The following is a 26097-nucleotide window of genomic DNA, read 5'->3' as shown; positions in this document are numbered from 1 at the left end:
GGTTAAACAATAGATTTTGTTAGATTAGATGTAAGATTAGCCACTAACGGGGTTCAAACCCACACCGTCATGCAAGGGCTCAACATCATTCCACCACTGTAGTAAAGGGTCACTTGCAGACTTTTTTGGTTGAGTAAATAAGTACTCGTTGGGAAATGACCGAAAGCGATTTAAGATAACATGTTTCTGAATTTCAAAAGCACTTGAAGTGCTTCCATAAAGAAGTTCCAGTTACGTACTTCTTCCAGAAAGTTGTTTGAGTATTTTTTTAGGATTCAATTGCATTTTTATTTAGGATTAGTTTAAAAAACATTTTATCACAAAAAACACTATTAATCATTTTAAAAACACTTCCAAACAAGCTTTAAAAACACTACAATGATATGTAGTGTGATTTGTGAATATAGATATATCTATATATATATATATATATATCTAATTTTGTTTTATTTAGGATTCAATTGCTCGAGTTAATAAGGCACCTCACCAAAAAAGATAGATTATTGTAAAGAGGCGATTACACTTTTTGTCCACGTTTCAGCATTCACAAATCATACTACACATCATTGTAGACTTGGAGTTATATGGAGGATGAAAACAAACCTTTGCCATTTCTACAAAACCTATCTCTATCAGTCTATCTCTTCCATTTGATTTTTGTCTCCAAAATGGATTCCTTTCTTTCGAGAGACTACAACGCAAAAAACTTATTTGATGCAATATTTGTAATTTCCTAATACACGAAAGTTGAGAAAGATGAAGAAAAAGAGACAATTATTGACAAGTACAATTGTTTGCATTAGGAAAAAAAGTAGTTTAATTGGGGTTTCCGTGATGATTCAACATTTGCTGCAACTTTACACAGAGCAAGCCCTTGGTAGAGACTTCAATTATTTTTAGTGCTACTTTACTGGTGGAGTAATGGCATATCATATGAGTGAATTATATAAATTGGAGGGAAATAACAAGTGTTCTTTTTGTACTTCTTTTATGGTGAGAATCTTTCAATACAAGGGAGTGGAGGAGTCAAAGACTCTGCGATGTACCTTCTCGTTTGGATTTTATTACGAGCGTAATTTTCACTTTACTAATTTAAGTATTGTGAAATTCGTATTTTGTTAGGTTTAGTTTTTTTTTGTTTCACTTTTATACCTAAAATTGTGATTTGCTTTCAAAATCATACTTCTGTTAATTTAGTTAATTTCTAATCAAGTTTTTCATTAAACAATGACCTGATAGGCCTTTAACCCACCACAAAAAAAAAATTTAAAATCATGAAAAAAGTTTGGGCAATAAAAACATCATAAATCTAAAAGAAAACTACAAAATTTAAAAATCTTTGCTTGCACTTTACAATCCCATCCTCCTCCTCCTCCTGTCTTTTATGGGTCGGCACAACATCTGTTATCGGCCCTTTTTTTTTTTTTTTTTTTTTTTTTCCTTCTTCGATCAAACAATATTATTTATACTAAGTTAGCAATAACGTGGTTTAATTCGCTTTTAGTGAGAATTGAACCTAAGACTTGTCACTTACAAGTGAAGAGGAATACACTAGACCGTAGTACTAACTGAGTGACATATTTATGTTTCTTTTAGTAACATTTTTTTATATTAACTTTAAATTTTTTGGTGAGCCAAAGACTTGCCACATTATTGTTTAACGGAAAACTTAACAACTAAACTGAAGGAAGTATAATTTTGAGAGCAAATCGTAACTTTAAGTATTAAAGTGAGATAAAAAATAAGAATATCAAAGTGTGAATTATACGAATACTTGAACGTAGTAAAATAATAATTATCCTAAAATTTATCATCATGCAGGCGCCACACTCCATAATTCCATGTGGCAGAATATAATTGCAGGAGTACCTAACTCTCCCTCTACCCTCAACAACTCTTCAGAAATACCCACCCGACGCGTTCGCCAAAACGCCTCCCTTTCCCTGCACCCAGCTTCGGATCCGAACCACCCAGCTTCGGCTGCCGAACCTCGGTTTTGTCCCTCGGTTCGTTGAAAATTTCGCAGTATTTCGATCACTCTCTCTCTCTCTCTCTCTCTCTCTCGCTCTTCCCTCTCTCTCCCTATCTGAAGCTGAAAGACAGAGTCCTCTCTCTCTCCGATTCGAACCCTAACGCTTCTCAATCTGACAGTCTCGGAGGATCAGCTTCCAGCTTCAATGGCGGCCGCGCAGCGTCACTGTGAGTTTCCCCATTTTTTTCTATCAAAAAACCCTAATTTTCTCTCCGCACGAACCATCTCTGCTGGTAATTCAAATCTAAGCTAGGGTTTTGGCATGCCATGGCTGGGCAGCTCCGTCTGCTTGTACAGTTGAAGTGTCGGTGCTTTGCTTTCGATCTTATCTGTTTTTGCTATAAATGTGGCTTTAGCATTCCTTTTGGTTGCTCATAAATGGACCGGAAAGGAAAGAATTAACAACTCAAATTTTAAAACTTTCTGTTAGTTTTTAAAATTTAATTTATTACAATGAAGCATTTTGGCTGGATTAGTTTTGTGTGGTTTCGTATGAGAAATTCCGGGAAGTTTCGTTCTTTTGCCTGCTACTTGCATTATAGCCAGCCAATTGGAGCAACAGGTTATAGTGTCAGATTTGGGTTGGGTTGATGGATTTCACATATCTGACTGCCTCCGGTTTTCCCCACTTGACGATTTTTTCGAGTGAGGTGCTCAAGAGGGCAGGGAACACTGTCGATTGTATATTCCTTTTCACTTGTTTGTATGACTGTTGTTTCTGTGAAACTGTCTTTGATTTTAGTTAATGCTTTAATGTGTTATCATAGGATACACAGGTTTGTGTTGTTTACATATAGGTTTGAAATCATTGCTGGATAGCAGTCCATTTCCCCACCATTAAATTTACTTGAGAGTGGGTGAACTTTATTGACCTACCTCACGTTGTAGTTTGTTAGATTGACCAATATTTATAGGAGTGTAATGTAATGAGCAAACCATATGAACTTGTCATGGAATTGAAGCCGAGTTTTCTCAATACAAATATACATGCACAAGATAATAGAGTATTCTGAAAAGGGTCTATATATTGCAGTCCTATAGTGCAACTTAATCAAACCATATGAATTAGAGATCTACCAAATATCGGTTCTGGTATTTTGATTGGGAATTTTTTTAACAGGAATTATCGTGATGGATATCTGATAGCTGTTATTTTGCCTCTAATACATGATGTACTTGATGTGTGCCTAACCGTCACATGGTTATATTCAGGATAAGTAGTTTGGGCGGGGAACATGGCAGTTGGATTGGCACTAAATTATATTGGAAAAAGGTGTGTTTCTGAATGGGATTTTGTTTGGTCGAACTTAATATGATTTTCTGGTATCTTAGAATTGTTGGAATATGGTAGCTCTGAACTCTATTCATATTTTTTGTAGGTAGTATTTTTCTTAAAAGAACATTAGCTGCTGCAAATTTGTGGCTGGATTATCTATGCCTGGAAACGAAGTTGGAGACAGGGTCCATAATTTCTTTGGCCAAGAGAACTTGTCACAGGGTCAGCATCATCCTCAGGCTGTTGACGGGAACTGGCCAGGACTTGGCAACAACCTGTGGGTTGGGGGCCAGAGACAAAGTGGAGCTCCTGTTAATTCAAGTTTAAAGAATTATAATGTACTGCAACCAGGTACTAGTCATTTAACTTCTCGATTACTATAAGGTTGTAATGGTTTTTGTGTTGCCTGAACCATCACCTCTTTCTAAACATCTCTATTCTTTTATTACGAACAGACTCGGAGAGAGGGCATGGGGGTCAGCCGTACCATGTGCCTCATGGTTTGAATTTTATGCAATCAAATGTGAGACCCGAGTTTGGCAGAGCTCAGTATCAAAATCAACAGGCTAACCTGAATGGCTATGCTCATGGGCACCAGATGTTTAGAGCAAGGCAGAATGAAGCTAACTTTTCGGGTGTGGATTCAGAATCTGATCGGCAAAATTTAACATCCAGAGGCTTGCCGGTACATGAATCACAGAGAGGAAGTGGCCCTGAGCATAAGAGTAATTCGGTGAGATTAGAAGCTTCAGAATCCCCAATTGGTTTTGATTTTTTCGGTGGTCAAGAGCACATGAATGGTCCACATCCCGGCATGATGCAGTCTTTGCCTAGGCAGCAATCAGGGATTAGTGACATGCAGCAGTTACAGCGACAGGTTATGTTCACACAAATTCAAGAATTTCAAAGGCATCAACAACTTCAGCAACTAGAAAGGCAACAGGTTTTTGCAAATCAGGCTTCCTCCATTACAAAACAGGCTGCTGGTAACCACTCACCAGCTCTGATCAATGGTGTTCCCATCAATGAGCCATCTAACAATCAATGGCCACCTGATCTTCTGGCTGGTAACACAAACTGGCTACAGCGTGGTGCTTCTCCTGTTATTCAGGGTGCATCTAGTGGACATGCATTGACCCCTGAACAAGCCCACACACTACGCATGATGGGTTTTGTTCCTCAACATGCTGATCAATCTCTGTATGGGGTTCCAGTTACTAGCACAAGTGGCTCAACAGGTTCATATCCTCATGTTCAAATGGATAGATCGGCAATGCAGCAGATGTCGGCAAGTAATAATTCCTTTCCAGGTAATCAATATTCTGCATTTCCAGATCAGGTTAGCATGCAAGATGGATCTCGGATTTCTAGACAGGATTTTCAAGGCAGGAGTATGCCTGGGCCTATTGCTGCTGAAGGTTTGAATAATGGGTTTAATTTGGAGAACTTGAATCAAGGAAATCCCCATCAAAGAAATGAACCTGTGGAAGAATTCCAAGGGAGGCCACAACTAGTTGGATTTTCAGAACCATTGCAAGAGAAAGCAGTAACACAAGTTGCACCCGCACAGAGCGTGGCTACACTAGATCCAACTGAGGAAAAGATTTTGTTTGGTTCAGATGACAATCTATGGGATGCCTTTGGTAGCAGCACAGATGTGGGAATGGGAGGTTCCACTGTGTTGGATGGCACGGAAAGTTTTGGAGGACTTCCTTCTCTGCAAAGTGGGAGTTGGAGTGCTCTTATGCAATCTGCAGTAGCAGAAACTTCTAGTGCTGATATAGGGCTACAAGAGTGGTGTCCTCCAAGTTTTGGAAATCAAGAACCTCCAATTGTGAATCAGCAGCGCTCAAATGTTGGTAATACTCGCAAACAACAACCTGGTTGGGCTGGTAACAACTTGCACTCTTCCTCCGACTTGAATTCTAGAGCTTCTCCACACTCTGCTGATGCCCATAGGACGAATACGACTGCTAGTTTTTCTAATGTTCAGGGATTTCAGCAACCAGGACCCAAAACTTCGCATGAACGACGTGAGGTCTTTCAGAATGATTCTCCTCAGAGATTTGTTCATCAGGTTCCTGAACAAGGAAGTAAATGGTTGGATAACAGTCCTCTACAAAAGCCGCCTGTAGAAGGTAGTCATTCATCAGGTACAGAAATAAATGCAAATAGCATTTCAGGTTCCTGGAACCGTCAACAAAGCATTTCGTCAAATAATGGTGATGGCCAGCCGTTCAATATGTTAAATGGTAGGAAATTTATGGAATCTATGCCAACAGATATGGGTAATAATCTCAAAAGTCATGGGAATCAAATTTTATCACGATCAATACCAGGTGGTGATCGTAAGAGAGGCATCCATGAGGAAATGAGCCATGCTGCTGGTATATGGAAGGCTGATTCTGTTCAGAATTCAAATTCTGAAATGGAGCATGCAAAATATCCCATTGGAAGTCCACAGATGAATAGAGTGGGTTCAGCCACAAACAATTTAGGGAAATCAAATTCCAGCAGTGCAAGAGTCAACCACGAAAGCCAGAAACAACTCACAAACAATCATGAATTCTGGAAATCAGTTGATTCTCAAATGAACTCTCAGGGAAATGAGGTTGAGAGGAAAAACCAGCATCATCTGGATAAGAATCATCTAATCTTGGAGTCATCAGGGAACAATGGCTTAGAGAAGAGAGCAGTTGAGATGCATGATATGGAGAATGTGAATAGAAAAGAGAATTCTAATGATGCTTTTTTCTCTAATGCACACCACCCTGCTCCAATTGGTGGTTTGAAGGAAACTGTTGCCTCTGATGCTGGTGATTCATTTGCTTTTCCGGGAAGTAAACAAAAATCATCTAGTAATGCTGCTCGAAGACCCCCTGCAACTCGCAAGTTTCAGTATCATCCAATGGGGGATGTGGATGTTGAAGTGGAACCATCTTATGGGAAAAAACATGTGACACATTATTCGCAAGCTATGTCCCAGAATGTACCTCCAGGTTTTAAAAGTTACAACCAAGGGGGGCAGTCAAACTTTATTGGTCACACTGATAGAAGTTCTATGGAAATTGAGAAGGTGATCAATTGTATTTTTATTTTATTTTATTTTTTATATCTTTGAGATTGATGCCAGAGTTTATAGTTTTGATTTTCTTGATTCATCTATATGTTTTTGCTTTAGGTCTTCTTATTTGATTTTCTTTCTTTCGTAATCCTAAAATTAAAGTTTAATTGACATTTTCTACCCACTTGTGCGTTTACCTGGTTGTCAGGGTGATGCAAAACATTTAGATGAGACACCTTCCAAAAATTTGCTTCCAGGTTTTGTACCAAGCACGTCTACTCCCTTTGACAGATTCCCTGGTAGTAATGCCCCAATCAAGGCTGCGCCATCAAGGTAATTGAATAATTTTATCTTTGCTACCATTCTTATTTTTGCTTTATTTGAATACTGCATATGTACAATGCATATATAGATAGATTTGCTTGATGATACGAGGCTTTAATATTTTCAATTCCTTGCAGTCAACATATGCTTGAGCTACTTCACAAGGTGGACCAACCAAGGGAGGGTGGCAATGCCACACACTTCACCTCTTCGGATCACAACACATCATCAGAGATGCCTGAAGTGGAAACTTCTGATGGATCTGTAGGTCAAATACAGAGAAAACAGTCATCTGTTTCTCAAGGTTATGGTTTACAGCTGGCTCCTCCATCTCAACGTACTCCAATTGCAGATCATACCTCATCTTCTCAGTTCTCTTCACAAGCAGTTGTCAGTTCATCCCCTGTCCATTCTGAGATAGGAGAAAAGGGTCGTACATGGTTGACCTCGGCAGCATCTGCCCAGTCCTTGCCTTCTTCCCGTGAAGCATCTCAAGGTGAATTTAGAAACAATCTCTCTGTTACCTCAGGACAGATAGGGAAAAAGGCTTCACCGTACAATATTCAGGGAAGTTTTCCTACAGCTTTCAAATCTGGTTTTCCTCTTTCAAGAAGTCAACTAGAAAATCAGCACATAATTGGTTCAAGTGGACAAGCAACAGCAAGCCAGTCTGTGAACATACCTTTTGATAGACATGCTTTCCGATCGAAACAAATGGGTGATTCTCGTGACATATCTCAAACTAGCCAATCTGCCCTGCCATCAGTGCCAGATTTGTCTGGAAATACTTCGCAGAATAACCTTGCCTCTGCTTTTGCAGAGGCATCACATCTGAATGTTGCTGATCAATCCGGTTCACATGTTGCTGCCCTGAAAATCCCTGGATCAGATGTTCTGCCAGGCTCTCAGCCTTCTGTTGCATCGGGTATGTCCCATCAAGGTGCCATGTTTCAAGGGTTGACTAATGTATGGACCAGTGTTCCATTTCAGCAACCTTTTGTAAGTGCTGAATCACCAATGCTCAATGAGCAAGATACCCAGGAAAGAGGGCATGGCTTGTCTGCCTTTGGTGCATATTCTTCGAACATGCAAAGCTTTGTTGGGAAAGAGCAACCATCCAATCTAAGTACTAGGCAACAAGCGTCACCTGAGAACATTCAGAATGCCCAAAATATCAATGTCTCGCAGGCAAAAGAATCCATTGCAAATAATTTGTCAAGCTCTGTTGCTACCCAGAGAGATATTGAAGCTTTCGGTCGCTCTTTAAGACCAAATAACAGTTTGGATCAAAGTTATTCCTTGCTGGACCAAGTGCAGGCTATGAAAAGTAAAGACGTTGATGGAAGTGATCAGAGTGTGAAGAAGTTGAAAGGTGCAGATTCTGGTGTGGAGACTCAGCAGGTGAGTCCCCTGGGAGGATCACAACCACCTTATGGATATAATAGTATGGTAGGAGATTCATCAGCTGATCATACTTTAGTTCCCTCTGGAGATCCTAACATGCTTAGCTTTTCATCCAAGCTTGGGGATACTCGAAATTCAAATGCATCTAGTCACAATATGTTTGCTTTTAATCAGAAGAATTCCCAGAATTTCTCTAGTAGTAATGCATCTTCTCTTAGAGGTGAACAGTCTCAAGTTAGCCCCCAGATGGCACCATCCTGGTTTGAACAGTATGGAACCTTTAAGAATGGGCAAATATTTCCAATGCATGATACACTGAGAACCACTATGAAGGCTACGGGACAACCTTCAGTTGCTGGAAGGGCAGGTGATGATCTGCATCCTTCGGAATCAATGGAGCAAGCAAGTGCTGCTTCTGATGCTAGTAAGCTTGTTACCACCCCGCAGAGTTCAGCTCCCGTACCTATTCCCAGGGAGCAATCACCTTCACCTCATTTATCGCATTCTGATGTAGCTGATCAAAGTTTAATTGTTGAGAGACCAATGAAGCGTAAAAGTGCTACATCTGAACTCTCACCCTGGCATAAAGAGCTGACCGAGCTTCCACAAAGGCTTCTGAATATCAGGTGGGTTGCTTGACCCTCTGCTCGATAATTAAAGATGCTCCATTTTAACTTTAGTTTCTTTGTTATTTTTATGTTTCAGGGAAAAATATTAATTTTTTTTTTGTTTCATGAATTTCTAACATATGGAAGGTTTATACTTACAGTGCAGCTGAAGCAGACTGGGCTCGCTCAACAAACCGACTGGTTGAGAAGGTTCGTTTCAAGTTCACCCACTAAGCTCACAATTAAGCTTTAATGTACTGTAATTCTATTTGAGAGTTCTAATTTCTAATTGCTTCATATTGGGTTGATAGGTGGAAGATGAAACTGAAATAACTGAAGATGGACCGCCAATACTTAGGTCCAAAAGAAGGATAGTCTTGACTACACAGCTTATGCAGCAACTGCTTCGCCCTCCTTCTGCAGCAGTTCTTTCTGCAGATGCTAGCTCATGCTATGGGAGTGTGGCTTACCTTGCATCTAGATTATCCCTGGGTGATGCTTGCAGTGCAATCTCCTGCTCTGGAAGTGATGCTCAAACTCCATTGCCTCTTGACAATATAAACCTGTAAGAGTTGTTTAAAATTTATGTAAAGTTTTCCATTAAGGCAATGAATTGATGATTGGTGGATTTTGCATTATTCATTGCATTCTAACATTCAGTCTTTCATTATATGGTTTATAGTTTGCCGGAGAAGCTTAGAACACACAAGAAAATCGACAATCAAAACTACTCAAAAGTTGTGGAAGACTTTATTGATAAAGCAAGGAGGCTGGAAAATGATTTGTTGAGGTAGCCTCCACAACCTTTTCCTTTCCTTCACGCCTCTGTATTTTATTACTAGTTTTGACATTGTAGTTAACTTTAATCTCTATGTTAGATACTAAATATTATCATCTTATCATTCTTATGTATGCTCTCTCTCTCTCTCTCTCTCATACTCTGGTGTAATCTTCCATTCATGCAGACTGGACAAGGGAAGCTCAATCTTAGACTTGAGAGTGGAAAGCCAGGATCTTGAGAAGTTTTCTGTCATCAATCGTTTTGCTAAGTTTCATGGGCGGGCACAAGGTGAGGGGCCGGAGGCCTCATCGTCTTCTGATGCTCAAAAATCCGGTCCCCAGAAATATGTTACCGCACTTCCAGTGCCTAGAAATCTGCCAGACAGGGTACAATGTCTTTCACTTTGATTATTAATTTATTATTTTTCCCTCAGCCATTTGTCTCCACCTCCCTTGTGATCCTCTTGTCAATTATCTTTCAACTTATTTATTGGGACATGGTTCGCAACAGCAGTTGCACAAATTGGAATGTAGGAGAAGAATGAATTCTAGATTGTCTCCTTTAATAGCAAAGGAGACTTTTAGTTCTTTTCACTATGGGCCATTGACGCCATTTTTAAGAAATATAAGATGGTCTCTGTATACTCTGAAAGTTTAGAAAGGAACTGCGATGCCCCATCAATTTTTTGGCTAAGGGGGGGAGGATAGAACCGCAGTCCCATTACTCAAAATTGTACACACTTATATAATTCATGTAATCATGTATTCTCGTTCATAATCCTAAGCCTGTGAAATCCATTGATTGAGGTCTTACAACTGGGATTTATGAGAAGAGGGACTCTGTGGTCTTAAGTTCTGAAATCAGTTGAGAAATTTTGCCTTGATTTTGGTTCAGTTGTGTAAAAGTCAATGGGCAGTTATTTTTCTTGGTAGTTTATGACGTCCACAGGAGGCTTAGTAAAATGGGGTAGTTGAAATTCTGCTGCACCGCTCTCGTGCTACTAGTTTGAGTGTCAAAAGATTACAATGGTGTCTGGTTGTTATCCTTTGATCAGTTGTATCATGAAATTCACTTCTAACGGTGAAACAACTCCAGAAGAAAGTTTGAAGCACCGTTTAAGCTCTTTATTAATATGTTAGCCTTGTGTACTGCATACATTATGTTGGTTTCTTCTTTTGTATTACTTTCACGGCTGATTTTCGCACTCCCATTTTCTTCGCGTGCACTCCTCCCTACATTTCTACCCTTTGGATTGAATAAATGAAATGAGAATCAGGGGACAAAAACAAGGGGAGTAGTGCAGTTGGAGAAAATGGAAGTGTGAAAATCACCACCCTTTGGAAACGTGGCCTTTCTTTACTAGATGTTTTGCTTCCTTTATCCTTTCATGTGTGTTTTAGCACTTTTAGAGACTTCGGCATACTCAACGTCCGCCATTTTTGAAAATACTGTAAGCAAAGTATCGTGCTTGCTGAGTTGAGACTGGTCCATTTTGTACTTGTTCTATCAGTTTGTGTGTTAAGCATTTGTTATTGCATAATGTTGAAACCCTCGAGGGGACCTCGAGGGAACTGTGCATGTGTGGAGTGACTCATTGCTAGGCGAGCATTGGCCTGAAAGGATTCTTACTTGTATCGTTGAATGGTATGCTACGTGACATTCAGTGTACCGTGAGTATATTCTTGAAGTTTGTAGGATAATTCTAGCTGAATTTTAAGCTTTGGATGAATAATTTGATATTTTTCGAAGGATATATGTGTTCGAACATGCATCTGGAAATGTGTCTTGTTATGGTGTATCCAACTTAAACTTTACCAAATATATGTTATTTTGACTCACTGCTTGGAGAAGAAAAGGATGCATATTGCCTGGAGGCTTGGAGCATGTTTCAGGAGTGCTTTGCCACCCGTGGGTTGACGGGTTGTTGGAGCTCCGAAGCATGACCAATAAGAAAATACTTCTTTCACTATGAACTAACTGTTATATTTACCAAATTCCTTCACCTTTGACGGCCATTAGCCGGAAAAAAGAGGCTACACTCGACTGAAAATTGCAGTCCGGCATTCCAAGCACCGGTTCTCAGGCAATTCCGAGTGAAGACCGAGACCAAACCAGTGAAGTTGCAAAAACTATTACGCCAAGGATCGGTATTGCAATCGACCTGCACTGAATTTCATCCTGTAGCCCTTTCTGCCCTTTGGCGACGGTTCTTTCTTTTCCTTCGGGTTTTTGGGGGCCGCTGAGACTCGCAAAATCGAGCGTCTGCGTATTTCTTCACTTGCAAGTAATGACGGACACTTCGGAGGAGCATCAAAACTTAACCCTAGCAGTTTAAGAGAGCTTGACATGCACTCCCTTCTCAACTTCCGCAAATATATCAACCAAGCATATTACTTGGTTGGGGAAAATTGTGTTTTTCTTGTCACATTAAAGGTTCCAAAACTCATACAGTTACCATCTCAATTCCGATTTATGTAAATTCACAAGCATCTCATATGAACCACCACAAGGTGACCAGTGGTTGAAAACGAATTCTAGGTCCGTATTTCACATACCATGTCTTTGGTTCGATTCATGGCGCAAGTAGTCATACGATGATGGTCAATGGGCTAAAATATCTATATGTATCTTCCCAAACCTTGAAAATGGTGGACTGCTTGAATTCTACTCGAATTCTATATAACGAACAACTTTGATGAGAATTCCTCCCCAGTCAAAATTGTTTTCAAATCCAACTCCTCGTCAAATCAATTATAAAATGTCAATTTTGGTTGATCTTCCAAACAAAATTTTGTTTAGGCTCTGTTTGAGTGAACCGTGTTTTCCTTTTAGTTTGGGTCCGTATACATTAACAGAAAAACCAAACACGACCTAATAATTTCTCTGTTTTCCTCTTCAAATCCAACGTTCCAAAACTCGCGCGAGAGCCAGAGATCCATCAGATCACTCGCCGAGAGAGAAAAGAGAGATGTCATCGACGGTGAACGACCCGCGCCAGCCCTCCGCGGCGAAGCGCTACGTGCCGTCCGCCGTGCCGCCGCAAGATCTTCCAGTGGATTACTCCGGTCTCATCGCCGTCGTCTTCGGCATCGCCGGCGTCATGTTCCGCGTCCGTACTCTCTCTTTCTCTCGATTGCAATTTTGCTACTTTTGATTGGAATTTGCTGATGTTTGAGGTGTGATTAATTATTTGAATGCATGAATTTGCAGTACAAGTTGTGTTCTTGGGTTGCGATTATATTCTGTGCTCAATCGCTGGTGAATATGAAGAACTTGGAGAACGACCTCAAACAGATCTCCATGGCCATGATGTAAGTTCACAATTTACTTTTTACTTAATTACTTAAATTTTCCTTGTAATTTCTGCATGATTACCGATTTACCAAAGCATTTGAGATTTGGAAGTTGTAAATTTCAGCTTTAGCTGAAAAGTAATGACTCTCAGCATGTTTGGAAGTGCTAAATCGCTTTTCAGATAAACAGAAGCGCCTCTGACAACGTTTTACTGTAAAAGTTAAATGCTTTTGAGTTAGAAGAACCCTGGAAGTGCTTTCTAGAAAACCACCTACTTCATGAAGTACGTGGATTTTTATTAATTTTTTTTTACTTGCATTGCATCTAATAGAAGCGTTTTCAGTAAAAGCGCTTATGGTCGGAAGTGCTTTCGAAAGAAGTAATCCCAAATGGGTGTTGTGTTAGGCTTAAGACTTAAGTGCTACTTGTATTCACCATAATTTATGGGCTGATTTTATTATTCTTGAATGGATGTGATGCGATTGTGAATTTTGTCATGTGTTTTGTTCTAAGATCTTTCCTGTTTCATATGTTTTGTCTGACATACCAGGTTTGCTATTATGGGATTGGTAACCAACTACTTCGGACCTGCTCGACCGGGGACACAAAAGAGTTGAAACTTCTTGAAAGAGAATTGAGATGTAATGCTAAGCAGTTTCGCTTTATCCGATTATCGTTTTGTTTTTCCTAGATGGAAACTGTCGTTTAAGTTTGATGCCATCAATTTTAAGAGATAGTGTGCTTCTTATATCAATTCAATTGAAGTTTTTAGTTATTTCTTGATCTGCAGTCAATCTCTCTTTTGTTGCTTTTTCATGCTAATGTTCCTTTCGATCTCAATGAGCTGGGCTATATATAGGCTAAGAGCCGTACTATGGTGAAACTGGTTCCGACAGGGCTCCTAATAGCAGATGAATTATGTAAAACTAACTGGCAGTTTATGTTTTGGGAATGCATTACATTGTAGCAGAATTGGCTTAGGGATGCATATTCGTCAAACCATTCTATTGTTTGGAATTGTCTGCATATTTTCAATGCTATATCATCATATACTTTGGGATTATAAAGATATGTAGAATCATGATTCCAATCTCTGGATGTATTTTGTTTATTTTTTTACAATATGTATCAGGTGACAGTGATAAGTTCCTCAACTGTTATAAAACGTGGTTGTCACAAATCTTATAGCAGTGGAAGGTGTGGCTGGCCTTCTGTTATATAGTTCTTGTTTTTTTGTTTTTGTTTTTTTTTTTTTTTTTGCACTTTATTGGATGATAGTTTATAGCCAATCATTCTTGTACTATAAAACAGTTCTCTTCCTTTTGTGCCAAATCTTGCATTTGATTCAACATGGAATGTTATGGCCATCTCTCTTCGTGCTGGTCCCATGAATTTTGAGCTTTCAACATATTTTTCTGCAGAAAATCTGGAAGAGAAAATCTTCATCAAAGATGAATGACTGCTATTAAGTATTATTTATGTTCTTTCATGCAAAGATGATGTTGGTTTTTCGCATAACCAACGCCGAAAATGGATGAATGCTACTTTGAAAACTAATATATATTCCTGAAAATATTGCAATGCTTACTGGAGCAGTCTTTCACTTTGAGGTTGTATACATAGAGGAATGAAATATTTTCTTCGTCCTCGCTTTTACTTGTGAGTTACTTCTCTGGGAAGAATTTTAGAGAGAGAGTGTGTGGAGATGGAACACAGACAGCTAACTTCCTCCAATCTGGAAAGACCAGATCAAGAAAAGGCTACCCATGTTGTACTTGTTTCATACCCTATACAGGGACATGTTGCACCATTCGTAAAGTTGTCGTATCAACTTGCCAGTCGTGGAATAAAGGTCACACTTGTGGTAACAGAGTTTTTACATGCACGTCTGATGGCTTCCCAGCCGGAGTTGGATGGCGAGCAGTGTGATCAGGTCAGGCTTGTCGCTGTCCCTGATGGGTTACCAGAAGAAGATCCACGAAGTGATGAACGCAAAGTGGGTGAGAGTATATTCAAAGTCATGCCTGGCCATCTGAAGAATTTGTTAAACAAGGCCAACCTGGAGGGTAATCAGGTGACCTGTATCATAGCTGATGCAATTTTCGGTTGGGCTTTAGAGTTTGCTGAGAAAAGGGAGATTAAGTTGGCGATGTTCTGGCCATCTACACCTGGAGGTTTGGCCTTGGCACTCAGCATTCCGAAGCTGATCGAGGCCGGGATTATAGACTCCAACGGTATGTAATTAAGTCTTTCAAAGCTTGAACTACATATATTTTAGCCTTTCTACTGTTGGCTAAAGTGGAGAGCTAATTTTGTGATATATTTGAAAATTGACTTCACAGGAACTCCAACACCAACAATGAAAGGGAATAAGGTTCAACTGTCACCGGACCTGCCACCGCTGACTGATGGTGATTTGGTGTGGAGCTATCCTGGAAACCAGATTGCGCAGAAGATGATATTCCAGAGCTTATTTTCCATTCAACAGAACTTAGAAAAATGCTGCTGGATTCTGTGTAACTGGTTTCATGAGCTCAATCCCCTTGTTGGTGATACAATCCCAAACATTCTCCCACTCGGTCCATTGCTTGCAAATGGAAAACCTGCCGGGACCTTCTGGCCGGAGGACTCTACTTGCTTAAGCTGGCTGGACAGACAACCTCCCAGATCAGTTATTTATGTTGCATTTGGCAGCATTGCCAAACACAGCCAGCACCAAATTGATGAATTAGCTCTAGGCCTTGAACTTCTTGGCCGGCCATTCTTATGGGTTAACCGATCAGCCCTCACCAGCGGCTCTTCCTCCAAATTCCCAGACGGGTATGAAAAGAGAATACCGGCGAGTCATGGAAAGATGGTTCCCTGGGCGCCTCAGGAGAAGGTTTTGGCTCACCCATCTGTTGCTTGTTTCTTAAGTCATTGTGGGTGGAACTCAACCATGGATGGCATCAGCACGGGCGTCCCAATCCTGTGTTGGCCAAATTTTGCGGATCAGTTTTACAACCGGAGTTGCATCTGCGACGGCTACAAAGTCGGATTATGTTTGAACCCGGATGAGTATGGGATTGTTACAAGGCATGAAATCAGAAGAAAATTGGAAAATTTGATTGCTGACGAGGGCATAAGAGGAAATTCAATGAGGCTCAAGGAAATGGCTGAAGAGAGTTTGAGGAAGGGAGGGTCTTCTGCAAAGAATTTGGAAAGCTTCATTGAACAAATCAAGCAATGAGGCATATTAACATATTAACCCAATGTTAGAGCATTGAACATCTGCATCTGACGTCTTGAGTTCGATTCTCCCCCTTCTTCAATACCGATGGTAAAAAAATAAAATAAAAAATAAAACAAAACCTAATCTTGGTCTCTGTTAAAAATGCATCCTTCAGCCTTACTTGGCTGCCTTTATTATTAAAAAAAATAAATTATCAAATGGGATATTGTTTTAGACACACAAAATTAATGTCATTGTTAACGCGCTCTCAAATTTCACATATAAAGGTCCGGCGTAATTGTATTAGTGTAAGCAAGATATTAGTTTTGTGTATCTGAATAGTGTTCGCATGTTGTGGTGCTAATAATATATTTTGTGTATCTAGAGAGTACAATTTGTATTGTATTGTATGACACTGGTACACTATAACGGTGATGTCAGGTGTCAATAATGCATGACATTGGCACGTTTCATGATAGTGATGTCACGTGCTAATAATATAAGGACATGTAAAGAAAAATTAACACATGTTCTTATATTATTGGCATGAAAGCGGTGTACTGGTGATGTTAGTCAAAAGAGCACGGTTGATTATCGTGGCTTTTGGAGATTTAATGTGCGATTTGACCATAACTTACGTGTTTTCCTCATAATTTCAATGTCCCTTCATAGGTAGAAGACTCTCTTCACTTATTCAATCTTTTTTTCATCTTTGATTTTGGTAAAAAAGAAATCATTAGGGTTGTCACATCCCGGCCCGGGTGGGACCACTTCCCGGGCCCGACTCCACTACCGTAGCACGATATTGTCCGCTTTGGGCTTACCATTCCCTCACGGTTTTGTTTTTGGGAACTCACGAGCAACTTCCCAGTGGGTCACCCATCATAGGATTGCTCTAGCCCCCTTCTCGCTTAACTTCGGAGTTCCTACGGAATCCGAAGCCAGTGAGCTCCCAAAAGGCCTCGTGCTAGGTAGGGATGGGAATATACATTTAAGGATCACTCCCCTGGGCGATGTGGGATGTTACAATCCACCCCCCTTAGGGGCCCGACGTCCTCGTTGGCACACACGCGACCAGGGTTAGGCTCTGATACCAATTTGTCACATCCCGGCCCGGGTGGGACCACTTCCCGGGCCCGACTCCACTACCGTAGCACGATATTGTCCGCTTTGGGCTTACCATTCCCTCACGGTTTTGTTTTTGGGAACTCACGAGCAACTTCCCAGTGGGTCACCCATCATAGGATTGCTCTAGCCCCCTTCTCGCTTAACTTCGGAGTTCCTACGGAATCCGAAGCCAGTGAGCTCCCAAAAGGCCTCGTGCTAGGTAGGGATGGGAATATACATTTAAGGATCACTCCCCTGGGCGATGTGGGATGTTACAATGGTTCTACAAAGAAAAAAATCAACTGCATACACATGTTGTTTTTTAATTTTTCTTTATGTGTAGTTGTTATCATTATTATTATTTTTAAAATATGACCAGTTGGTGGCTTAACCACAACAATCCACTCTTCTGAGAGTTGAGAATATTCATATAAGCATTTCAGCCTCTGTTTGACCATCATCATGTGAATCACACGCGACATGAATTGATCTCAGAACATGCCGCATAAAATACGTGCTTGAAATTCATCTCCAACCACTTCTTTATGTGCAGTTAATAGTTAATGCATGAAGTGCATTTTGAATGAATATTTTATGACCAGTGGTCCATGAAATGTCCATCTCCAATTTTCAATGCCAAAATCATGAATTTGTGTACATTTATATCCTATAACATTGAAAACAAAAATTGTATGTCATTTCAACCTTTTATCTCGTCAAATGTTGGGTCAGATGAAAAATACATCATGTCTAAGTTTTTATCAATTAAATTATTGAAAAAAATTTAGACAATAATGTCATAAAATATAAAAAAATTTCAGTTCACTTGCTATTATATTTATGTTAAAATATTGGAGGAAACTAAAAAAATTAAGGTATAATACAAAGCAAAACTCACCGTGAGAATACTAGCTTACACTTAATGAATTTTTTTTATTTTATCGTTAAGTTCTAGTCAAATAATCTTTACTTTTTTGACATATGCAGGTTTTCAATAACTCCTTCACCTAGAGAAACTTACCTAATCGGTGAGAATTCAGAAGCCTTTGGTTTTAAATGCAAACGTTGAGTTTATACATCTTGAAAAATACGTTTTCGATAACTCCTGTTTGCCTTATGACGTAATCATGCGCCCTTCATATTTCCTTATATTTGTTGTGATAGTTTTCTCAACTAAAAAAAAAATTTAAAAATAAAATTGATGTCCTTTTTGGTGGTTTTAAAAATAATTAGTATTTCTCTAATTGTTTGTTTTTAATTTCTTTTTGTTGTATGGAATTTTCTGGGTAAATTACATTTTACCTCCCAGTGCAATTGCAATCTCATAGAGCATGTTTAAATATTTCAATTCTGCACACAAACTTATATTTAATTACAATTTCATATATCCGTCTTATTTTCTGCCAATTCTTAATTGCCTACGTGAGGTCCCACTCTATTTCCAACTAGACTTCCACAGACTCACAACCCAAATAAAAAACACACCCTTATCAATAACCAATTTAAAAATTAAATTAACATAATTTTTTTGAGTTCTTGTTCTTGGGCTGATGAACGCCGAAACTTTATGGGTTCTCTCTTCTTGTTCCCGTCATCTTATGCACATGCCACAAATTATGTCTCGAATTATAAAATTACTTCAATCCAATATTCGTTCATCGCTTGCAGATGGTAGCAGTGGTGTGGCAGTGCTAATGAGTCCTAGCAAGAACATGGTGCTCGTTCCGGATCAGTGTGAGAGCGGAAGAAGGCTGGTTCGACAATGGAAGGGGACTTGGGCATCATTTTCCTGTGCTTCTCCATTTGTCTATCTTCCTTTGCTTCCCCATTTTCCTATCAACATCAATCGTGACTAAAAGTAGATACAGAAGTTCGAGGGCGATCAGAATGTGAATCTATATTTGCATAATAAGAAAGAAGAAGGTGGTCAATTTGTCTAGGCTCTCCTCATCCCCAAATCTAAAATTTCGTAAAAAAACCAAAATCCTATAATTTCTCAGCAAGCAAACCACTCCAAATTTATCGTCGTCTAATCATTTAATAATTGCAGTTTCCGTAACATCGAAAACATGTGGAAGGCGGGATAGAAGCGCGACGAAGAGTTTTGCTTTCTCAAGGAACAATTTGGCCTCGTCCATTAAGCAATTGCCATCCAATTCCTTCTCTTCCTACGTTTTTAGGGTTAGACTTTTTGTTCACTTAAAATTCCTTTATTAATCCCTAATAAAGTACAAGTTAATTGCAAGAACGTTTGGTTGGAGAGCTGAGCAAGATGAAAATTTGGGTTGTCACCAAAATGTGGGTTTTACGCTTGTCACGCTTGTCACATCATCACTTAAGTTATTTTGACAGATTAATTAACTAACAATTGTATGAAATTACAACTAAATACAATTATACAAGTTTTGGTATGAAGTTAAAATGTTTTGAAGATGTTGTATGAGATTAAAATTACACCCAAACTCGAGGGTGCAAAATATAATTTACCCAAATTTCTTTGTCATCTATGTCCATTTGATGTGCAAATTTTTTGTATTATAGATGGGGTGTCTCATTACTTGTCATTATTCTTTCATTTGATGTTCCACTTCCTGTCAATCTACTGATCCAATTTCTTATGGGAAACGAACGAAAATTGTATGTATCATATATTAGTGTGTATTTTGTTGTCGCAATAAAGATTGTTGTTATTGTTTAAAAAAGAAAAATAAAATAAAAGTACAAATAAAATGAAGATTAGGAAGGGACTTTCGCAGGGCGCTGTAATAAAGAGAAAATCTTTATACATGACCAAATATAAAAAGAAAATGTAAAAAAAAACTTTTCGCATGCGCTCATCGCTTGTAGAAAGGCCAATAAGAATTATATATGAGATAGGGAGAACAACATTGATTTATAAACAAGGATTACAGGAGATAGGGTTGGGCATAACCACCCGAACAACATCGGTAGCTTGGTTTGGTTTGATTTGATTTGATTTGATTTTTATTATTTTCGGTGGTTAAACCGAATCGCACCGCCCTTAATCAGTTTGGTAATCTGTTCCCAAAATTCTTAAGGTGCAATTAATCGAACCGACCTGTAACATCCCACATCACCCAGGAGAGTGATCCTTAAATGTATATTCTCATCCCTACCTAACACGAGGCCTTTTGGGAGCTCACTGGCTTCGGGTTCCGTAGGAACTTCGAAGTTAAGCGAGAAGGGGGCTAGAGCAATCCCATGATGGGTGACCCACTGGGAAGTTGCTCGTGAGTTCCCAAAAACAAAACCGTGAGGGAATGGTAAGCCCAAAGCGGACAATATCGTGCTACGGTGGTGGAGCGGGCCCGGGAAGTGGTCCCGCCTGGGCCGGGATGTGACACTCATCGCTTATAGAAAGGCCAGTAAGAATTATATATGAGATAGGGAAAACAACATTGATTTATATATAAGGATTACAGGAGATAAAGTTGGGCATAACCACCCGAACAGCATCGGCAGCTTGGTTTGGTTTGATTTGATTTGATTTGATTTTTATTATTTTCGGTGGTTAAACCGAATCGCACCGCCCTTAATTAGTTTGGTAATCTGTTCCCAAAATTCTTAAGGTTCAATTAATTGAACCGACCTGCATACATTTAATTTGTTTTTTTAATCATAATTAATATGTGTAGTAATATAAATGGTTAATTATTTACGAGTTACCGTGTTTTTGCCACATGAAAACAAAACCTAATTAGTTTAAGAGTCCCTTTGCAGAAGGGTAGGGAGACAATTTGGAGAAGGCAACAACTACTGCTTTGGTGCTCTTCTTGGGCTGCTTCATTTGTGCTTTCCTTTGAGCAATCACTCATATCGGTGCTATGTTTATATCTTTTGAGAGAAATTTGTCATGTATTTTTGTCTTCACACAAACCGAGAACTGATCTAAACCAACCCGCCAATGTCAGTTAACGGACCGGATCGATTTTAGACGCAGCTTGGTCGGTTTCAGTTTGTAATTTTGCCCAACCAACTAGATCGGTTTGGTTTTGATTTTGGCCCAAAATCAACCCATGACCATCCCTTGGAGGGCAATCAGCGTCGCGTGGGCAGGTGTTCATCATCTATAGAAAACGATATCTAATGCAAAACTTCCATGGTTAGCTTGGATTCCAAGGGTACATAACCTGCAAATGTGATTATGTCCAAACAGTTGGGCCTAATACGTACAACCCTTTACTTTCATTAAAAACACAAAAATACAAACCCCCCTTCGGAAAATGATAAAAACATACTAAAGACGAAAACTGATTCCTTGTTCTTGCGTTTACCTCTTTTTCAAACAAAAAAGTATCTCTCATTTTTAGAATTTAGTAGGCAACATAATTCCTAACTATATTGAGTTGGATGAGCAAAAATTGAATTTTATGTGTTGTTTTCCACTTCATTTTTTTTTAACAACGATTTTATCTACACTAAAGGGGACGAGGGTAGACTTAGCCTCACAATGAACTAGCAATAATGTGGTTCAAATTCTCATTTGGCGAGAATCCACCTTAAGACCTCTCACTTACAAGTTAAGAGAAATATCACTAGACCGTAGTACTTAGTAGCACCTAGGGATGACAATTTAACCCGTCAAATTCAATCCCTGCAAGTAACCGATCCAAATGGTTCGGTTTCGGGTATAAAATTTCAAGTATTTTATGGTTATGGATAACCGTTTGGTAAATTTTTCGGTTTCGGGTTCGATAATGGTTATTAGGGTATCTGTCCCAAACCCATACTTGAAACCGAACCATTTCATTTATGAATAAAAATATACAAATATTTATTATATGAAAAGGGGTTGTTAATAATCATGCATTATTAAATATGAAATTAATTATTTACTTTTATATCATTAATAATAGGAATTATATGCTTATAATTTTTAAGAGTGTAAATGTTTTCTTAGTAATATAAATTTTTAATATTACTTATTAGATGCATTGTATCAATTGTATTAATAATAGCAATTTAATATCATTTTTTAATATTCTTCATTTAGTTAATAATATAAATAAATATATAAATATCATAATGGGGAAAACCGTTCCCCGATCAAAAATCCGTCACTTGACGGGTTCGGTTATGAGGAAAATCCGTTCGAGGATTCTACATGTTTGGGTTCGGGAAAAATATACAAATTCGGGTATAGGGATGACACATTGAAACCCAATCCGTCCCGTTGCCATCCCTAATGGCACCTCCTCTTTAACTATGCCAATTTTATTCCTAGTGCGTTAGCAAATGTAATATACTCAGCTTGAAACAATTTTACTGTAAATTATACTAAGTTAGGGCACATATTGCATTTATTGACACACAATGAAGGAATTTTTTTTTTAGAGGAACGAAATCTTATAACACGTGTATATGAAAATAACCCTCAATTTGGACGAATTATTTATAGAATCAGTGACGAGATTACATTGACATGAATTGAATTTGCTAAAAGAGTATTGAAAGAAAAGAAAAGAAACTTTCATAATATAGACTGATTTTCTGTTGTAGAAAAAAGTATTTTATTCACGAAAATAATGTATTACAAGATCAAAACAATTCACAGTTAAAACGCGCCAGGTCCGCAATAAGAAAAAAAAATCGGTTTTACTCATCCTACGGCCACAAATAACAGGAGAAACACAGACCCACTTGATCCACCGTCCACGATAGGAATTAGAATTTCGGCAGAGAAATCCCCAAATTTTCCTTTCTTTTTCCTTTCTACTTTCCCAACGGCCAGACAGAAAAAATAGTAACGTGCAACTGACAAAAACTGTGGGGGACGGATGAGGAAGCCGAGCACGAAAACTGAGAAATTTGCGGGACGACGACCTCTCTCTCACCCCATGGATGCTCAAGGTCTCTCTCTACAACTGGTAAAATTTTTGAATTTTTATTCCAATTTCGCTCACTGGGTTGTCCAATTTACAGAGAAAGAGTTGGTTCGTGAATTCGAGAAGAGTCAAGCTCAACAGTATCGTTTATGGAGGGTATAGTTTCTCTCTAACTAAAACAAGTTTACATTTTATTACGTTTTGGTTTCTTACAAAGTATGAAGTAATTTTCTTGCCGATTCTGATTTACCATTGAAATTTACCATTTTTGTACAGCACAGGCATGAAAGTGGGCTTTTTCTTTTTTCTTTTTTTTTTTTTTTTTTTTTTTTTTTCCGATTACGTTTCGATTAATCCTTTGGGATCCATTGGATTTCAATTAGGATGTGTTTTTTGTAATATTGATTATTAACAATGAGACTTAATACAACTAGTGATTATGTGGTATCTTCAATCAGTAATAGTAAGGATAGCGGTTCTAAGATCAAGTTGGAAAATTTCACCGGGTAGAGCTTGTTTTTGTTGAAAGGATTAGATAAAAGTTTTGGGTTGAGTGCATTTTTGTTGTTAAAGGGATTAGGTTAGCCGACCCCACTTAGTGGGAAAAGACTTTGTTGTTGTGTTGTATGAAACCTCGGACATTTGACTCGAGGCATGTCGTATTTTCTTGTCTTTCTTAAAGGATGAATTTTTTATTTTCATTTTGGGTCGCTCTAATATCGATAATGACATTGTTTAACGCCATGGAGTCAGGTGGGCAACTACTGGCAAAGTTGGTAGCTATGTTTTTGAAAAATATATTTACTTACTCCATGAACTGTCATATTTTGTTGTTGATCAACGGCGTTTTGATGCTTACTTCATGGATGAGATTTTGTTCATGGTTGATAATATTTGCAGGTGATTTTCCAATACTATCATTAGTAGAGTCGTGCCATCAGTCATGATATGGTTGTAGCGTTATAGTTTAATTGCTCAACCAACTTAGAATAATATATTTCTTATTGTTGGTTCTTTCGGAATTCTGTATACGAGATATACCTGACTTGTTTCAGGTGGGAATAGGCAATACAGTATGTGTGTTGTATACTCCATGTATATTTTTCGGGTTTTGAACATAATGTGTCTATGCTTAGATGGCTGTCTTCTACATTATTTTGATATGAGATAATTAACTATTTAAAAATTTAACAGATTGGGTAGTTGTTGTAGCATGTTCACTAGGAATCGTAGGATTACTTCCATTCAAAGCATCACCGGCGATGGTCTTGGTTGTACTTAAAGTTTTCTGATTGAATACATGCTGAGGTATGTTTACTTCTCAAACTCACACATTCTAACATGAGTTATTTATCTTTTAATCTTGACATTTTTTCTTTATCACCATAACAAGTCTTCGAAACTGAGTACGATGAAAATTTGAGTGGAAGGTAGCTAAATAGAAAGAAATATAACTATTACATTAAAATAAGATCTTATTTCCTTATATGTCTTTCATTCATCCCTTGAGACAGTGGCCATTTATTCATTTGACTGGTGCGAAACTTGACATAATGTGCAATTCATTTTTTGTGTTGTAACATGGGTACGCTTGCATTTTTAGTTTCTGATTTGTGTTCAATTTGTTTTCATCTTGCATTGCTCAGTTTCTCTTGAGGTACAAATTAATTTTCAACAAATATGATACTTGTGCAGATTGTCAAGGGTTCGCTCGGATGTAATATGGCTTCCATTTGGACCTCTAAGGTATGTTAAATCTGATTCATGTGTTCTTGTCCATAAGTTGCCCATGCAACTTTTAAATTTATTCATGACCCATATCTGGAATTGCAGTGGAGTTGGACTGACTGTGTACGTTGACCATCTGCTAACTAATTCATCAGAAGAGATAAGAAAACTTTGAGGCTATGTTTATGCTTACAAAGCTATCCGAACCTTGTGTATGTTTATCTATGGTAATTCTCTTTAATCACATTTTATAAAACTAATTTTGAATCAACCAATTGTATTTTGTGAGCTCTGTTTGTGTCCTTGGTAATTGGTTTTGGTTCAAACATCAATCCTATTGCTAGATTATTATTTTAGTAATTCAATTCAATGAAGTGGAATTGGAAAATTAAAGCTGGAGGTTCTGAAAAAAGTTATTGAAAGAGTAAACACTTTGGTTGTACTTGTGTGTTTTTCTTGGAAGTCACTTCTTGCTGGAAGGTAGGGTGCATAGATAGATACCAAAGTGGCTAATTAGATGATAAGTAAACGCCTTTTTATTTTGGTCCAACAGAAGCATACAAGAAGGTAGGGGAAAAAATTAGAATTAATACAGGGAAGTGGGATTTTGGTCCCTATGAACGACTAAATATTAGAGATTGTATTGCACCAAAATAAAATTTAAAAAATTAATGATTGTATTAGAGTCGAACACTTTAATCTATCTTCTGTGAATTTAGTCTTAGAGGCCTTTGATTCTGCCCTCCTTTAAAGTTCCCTCCTTCAAGAATGAATCACCTTTCACACCACATGGAAACATTCACATATTAATGGAGTTTCATAATGTTTTCGGGTTCCTATTCACATGGTGTTCTGGTGGTTGTCCTCATCTATTGTAGCGGTTCATGTAAACGGAGTTAATTCAATGAGTTTCCAGTGACCTGGTTCCTCTTTACCGTTGTTTCTGAATGAATTTTGCTTTATTAATTCAGTTAGCTTTATTAATTTGCTTTTAATGCAGCTTGGGCTGTATGAATTTGCAGGCTTCAAACAATGGGGATGTGCAGGCTTCATGTCACCAGGATATCATAAAAGATCACAAAGATTACTTAAGAGAGTAGTTTTAAACGATATTTCTTTGTAATGTCTATAAACATAGACAATTAGAGAGATAGTGATGAGGGGATATCTGTAAAGATACATTTTATAGTGAAAAAGCACCGTCTAAAAAAGCGGGGGAGAAGTTATACTTTTTCTTCGACTTTTAGCGGCGATTTATTTAACCGCTGCCTAAAACACCTTTGGCCGCGGTTAGTGACGGAAAAAACCGTCGGTAATTCTTTTAGATACGATGGAAGCCCTGAAATGGTCATTAAAAGTAGGAAAACGATCGCTAAACACTGGAAATCGTCGCTAAAGACGAAAAACTGTCATTTAAACTCA

At 38.4% G+C, this 26097-nt stretch overlaps 3 protein-coding genes and 1 long non-coding RNA gene across 5 annotated transcripts; all 4 read left to right on the top strand.

Moving 5' to 3' along the window:
- The first annotated feature begins 1965 nt into the window (after nucleotides 1-1965).
- LOC137710361 (uncharacterized) lies at nucleotides 1966-10372 on the top strand. The gene is made up of 10 exons (XM_068449315.1): nucleotides 1966-2199; nucleotides 3245-3305; nucleotides 3412-3659; nucleotides 3764-6384; nucleotides 6581-6705; nucleotides 6834-8726; nucleotides 8870-8918; nucleotides 9020-9273; nucleotides 9391-9498; nucleotides 9674-10372. Exons 3-10 carry the CDS (start codon nucleotides 3467-3469, stop codon nucleotides 9894-9896), a joined length of 5466 nt encoding a protein of 1821 aa, XP_068305416.1. The 5' UTR covers nucleotides 1966-2199; nucleotides 3245-3305; nucleotides 3412-3466; the 3' UTR covers nucleotides 9897-10372.
- A 1853-nt stretch (nucleotides 10373-12225) lies between these two features.
- On the top strand, nucleotides 12226-13558 carry LOC137710849 (protein Asterix-like). The gene is made up of 3 exons (XM_068449991.1): nucleotides 12226-12598; nucleotides 12700-12800; nucleotides 13334-13558. The coding sequence occupies exons 1-3, from the start codon at nucleotides 12458-12460 to the stop codon at nucleotides 13398-13400; spliced, it is 309 nt and encodes a 102-aa protein (XP_068306092.1). The 5' UTR covers nucleotides 12226-12457; the 3' UTR covers nucleotides 13401-13558.
- A 130-nt stretch (nucleotides 13559-13688) lies between these two features.
- Nucleotides 13689-16431, top strand: LOC137710848 (UDP-glycosyltransferase 83A1-like). Its single transcript, XM_068449990.1, has 2 exons — nucleotides 13689-15017; nucleotides 15126-16431. The coding sequence occupies exons 1-2, from the start codon at nucleotides 14489-14491 to the stop codon at nucleotides 16010-16012; spliced, it is 1416 nt and encodes a 471-aa protein (XP_068306091.1). The 5' UTR covers nucleotides 13689-14488; the 3' UTR covers nucleotides 16013-16431.
- Nucleotides 16432-22839: 6408 nt separating this feature from the next.
- Nucleotides 22840-25887, top strand: LOC137711746 (uncharacterized). 2 transcript variants are annotated; one of them, XR_011065097.1, is made up of 6 exons: nucleotides 22840-22972; nucleotides 23045-23103; nucleotides 24142-24255; nucleotides 24643-24693; nucleotides 24781-24902; nucleotides 25698-25887. It is a non-coding gene; the product is annotated as an uncharacterized lncRNA (long non-coding RNA). The 2 variants fall into 2 exon arrangements; XR_011065096.1 differs by having other exon boundaries at nucleotides 25676-25887.
- Nucleotides 25888-26097: the final 210 nt, after the last annotated feature.

This window comes from Pyrus communis, chromosome 12, assembly GCF_963583255.1.
Source record: "Pyrus communis chromosome 12, drPyrComm1.1, whole genome shotgun sequence".
Classification (NCBI taxonomy): domain Eukaryota; kingdom Viridiplantae; phylum Streptophyta; class Magnoliopsida; order Rosales; family Rosaceae; genus Pyrus; species Pyrus communis.
The sequence above is the reverse complement of the archived record's forward strand: the minus strand, read 5'-3'. Positions and strand labels throughout refer to the sequence as shown.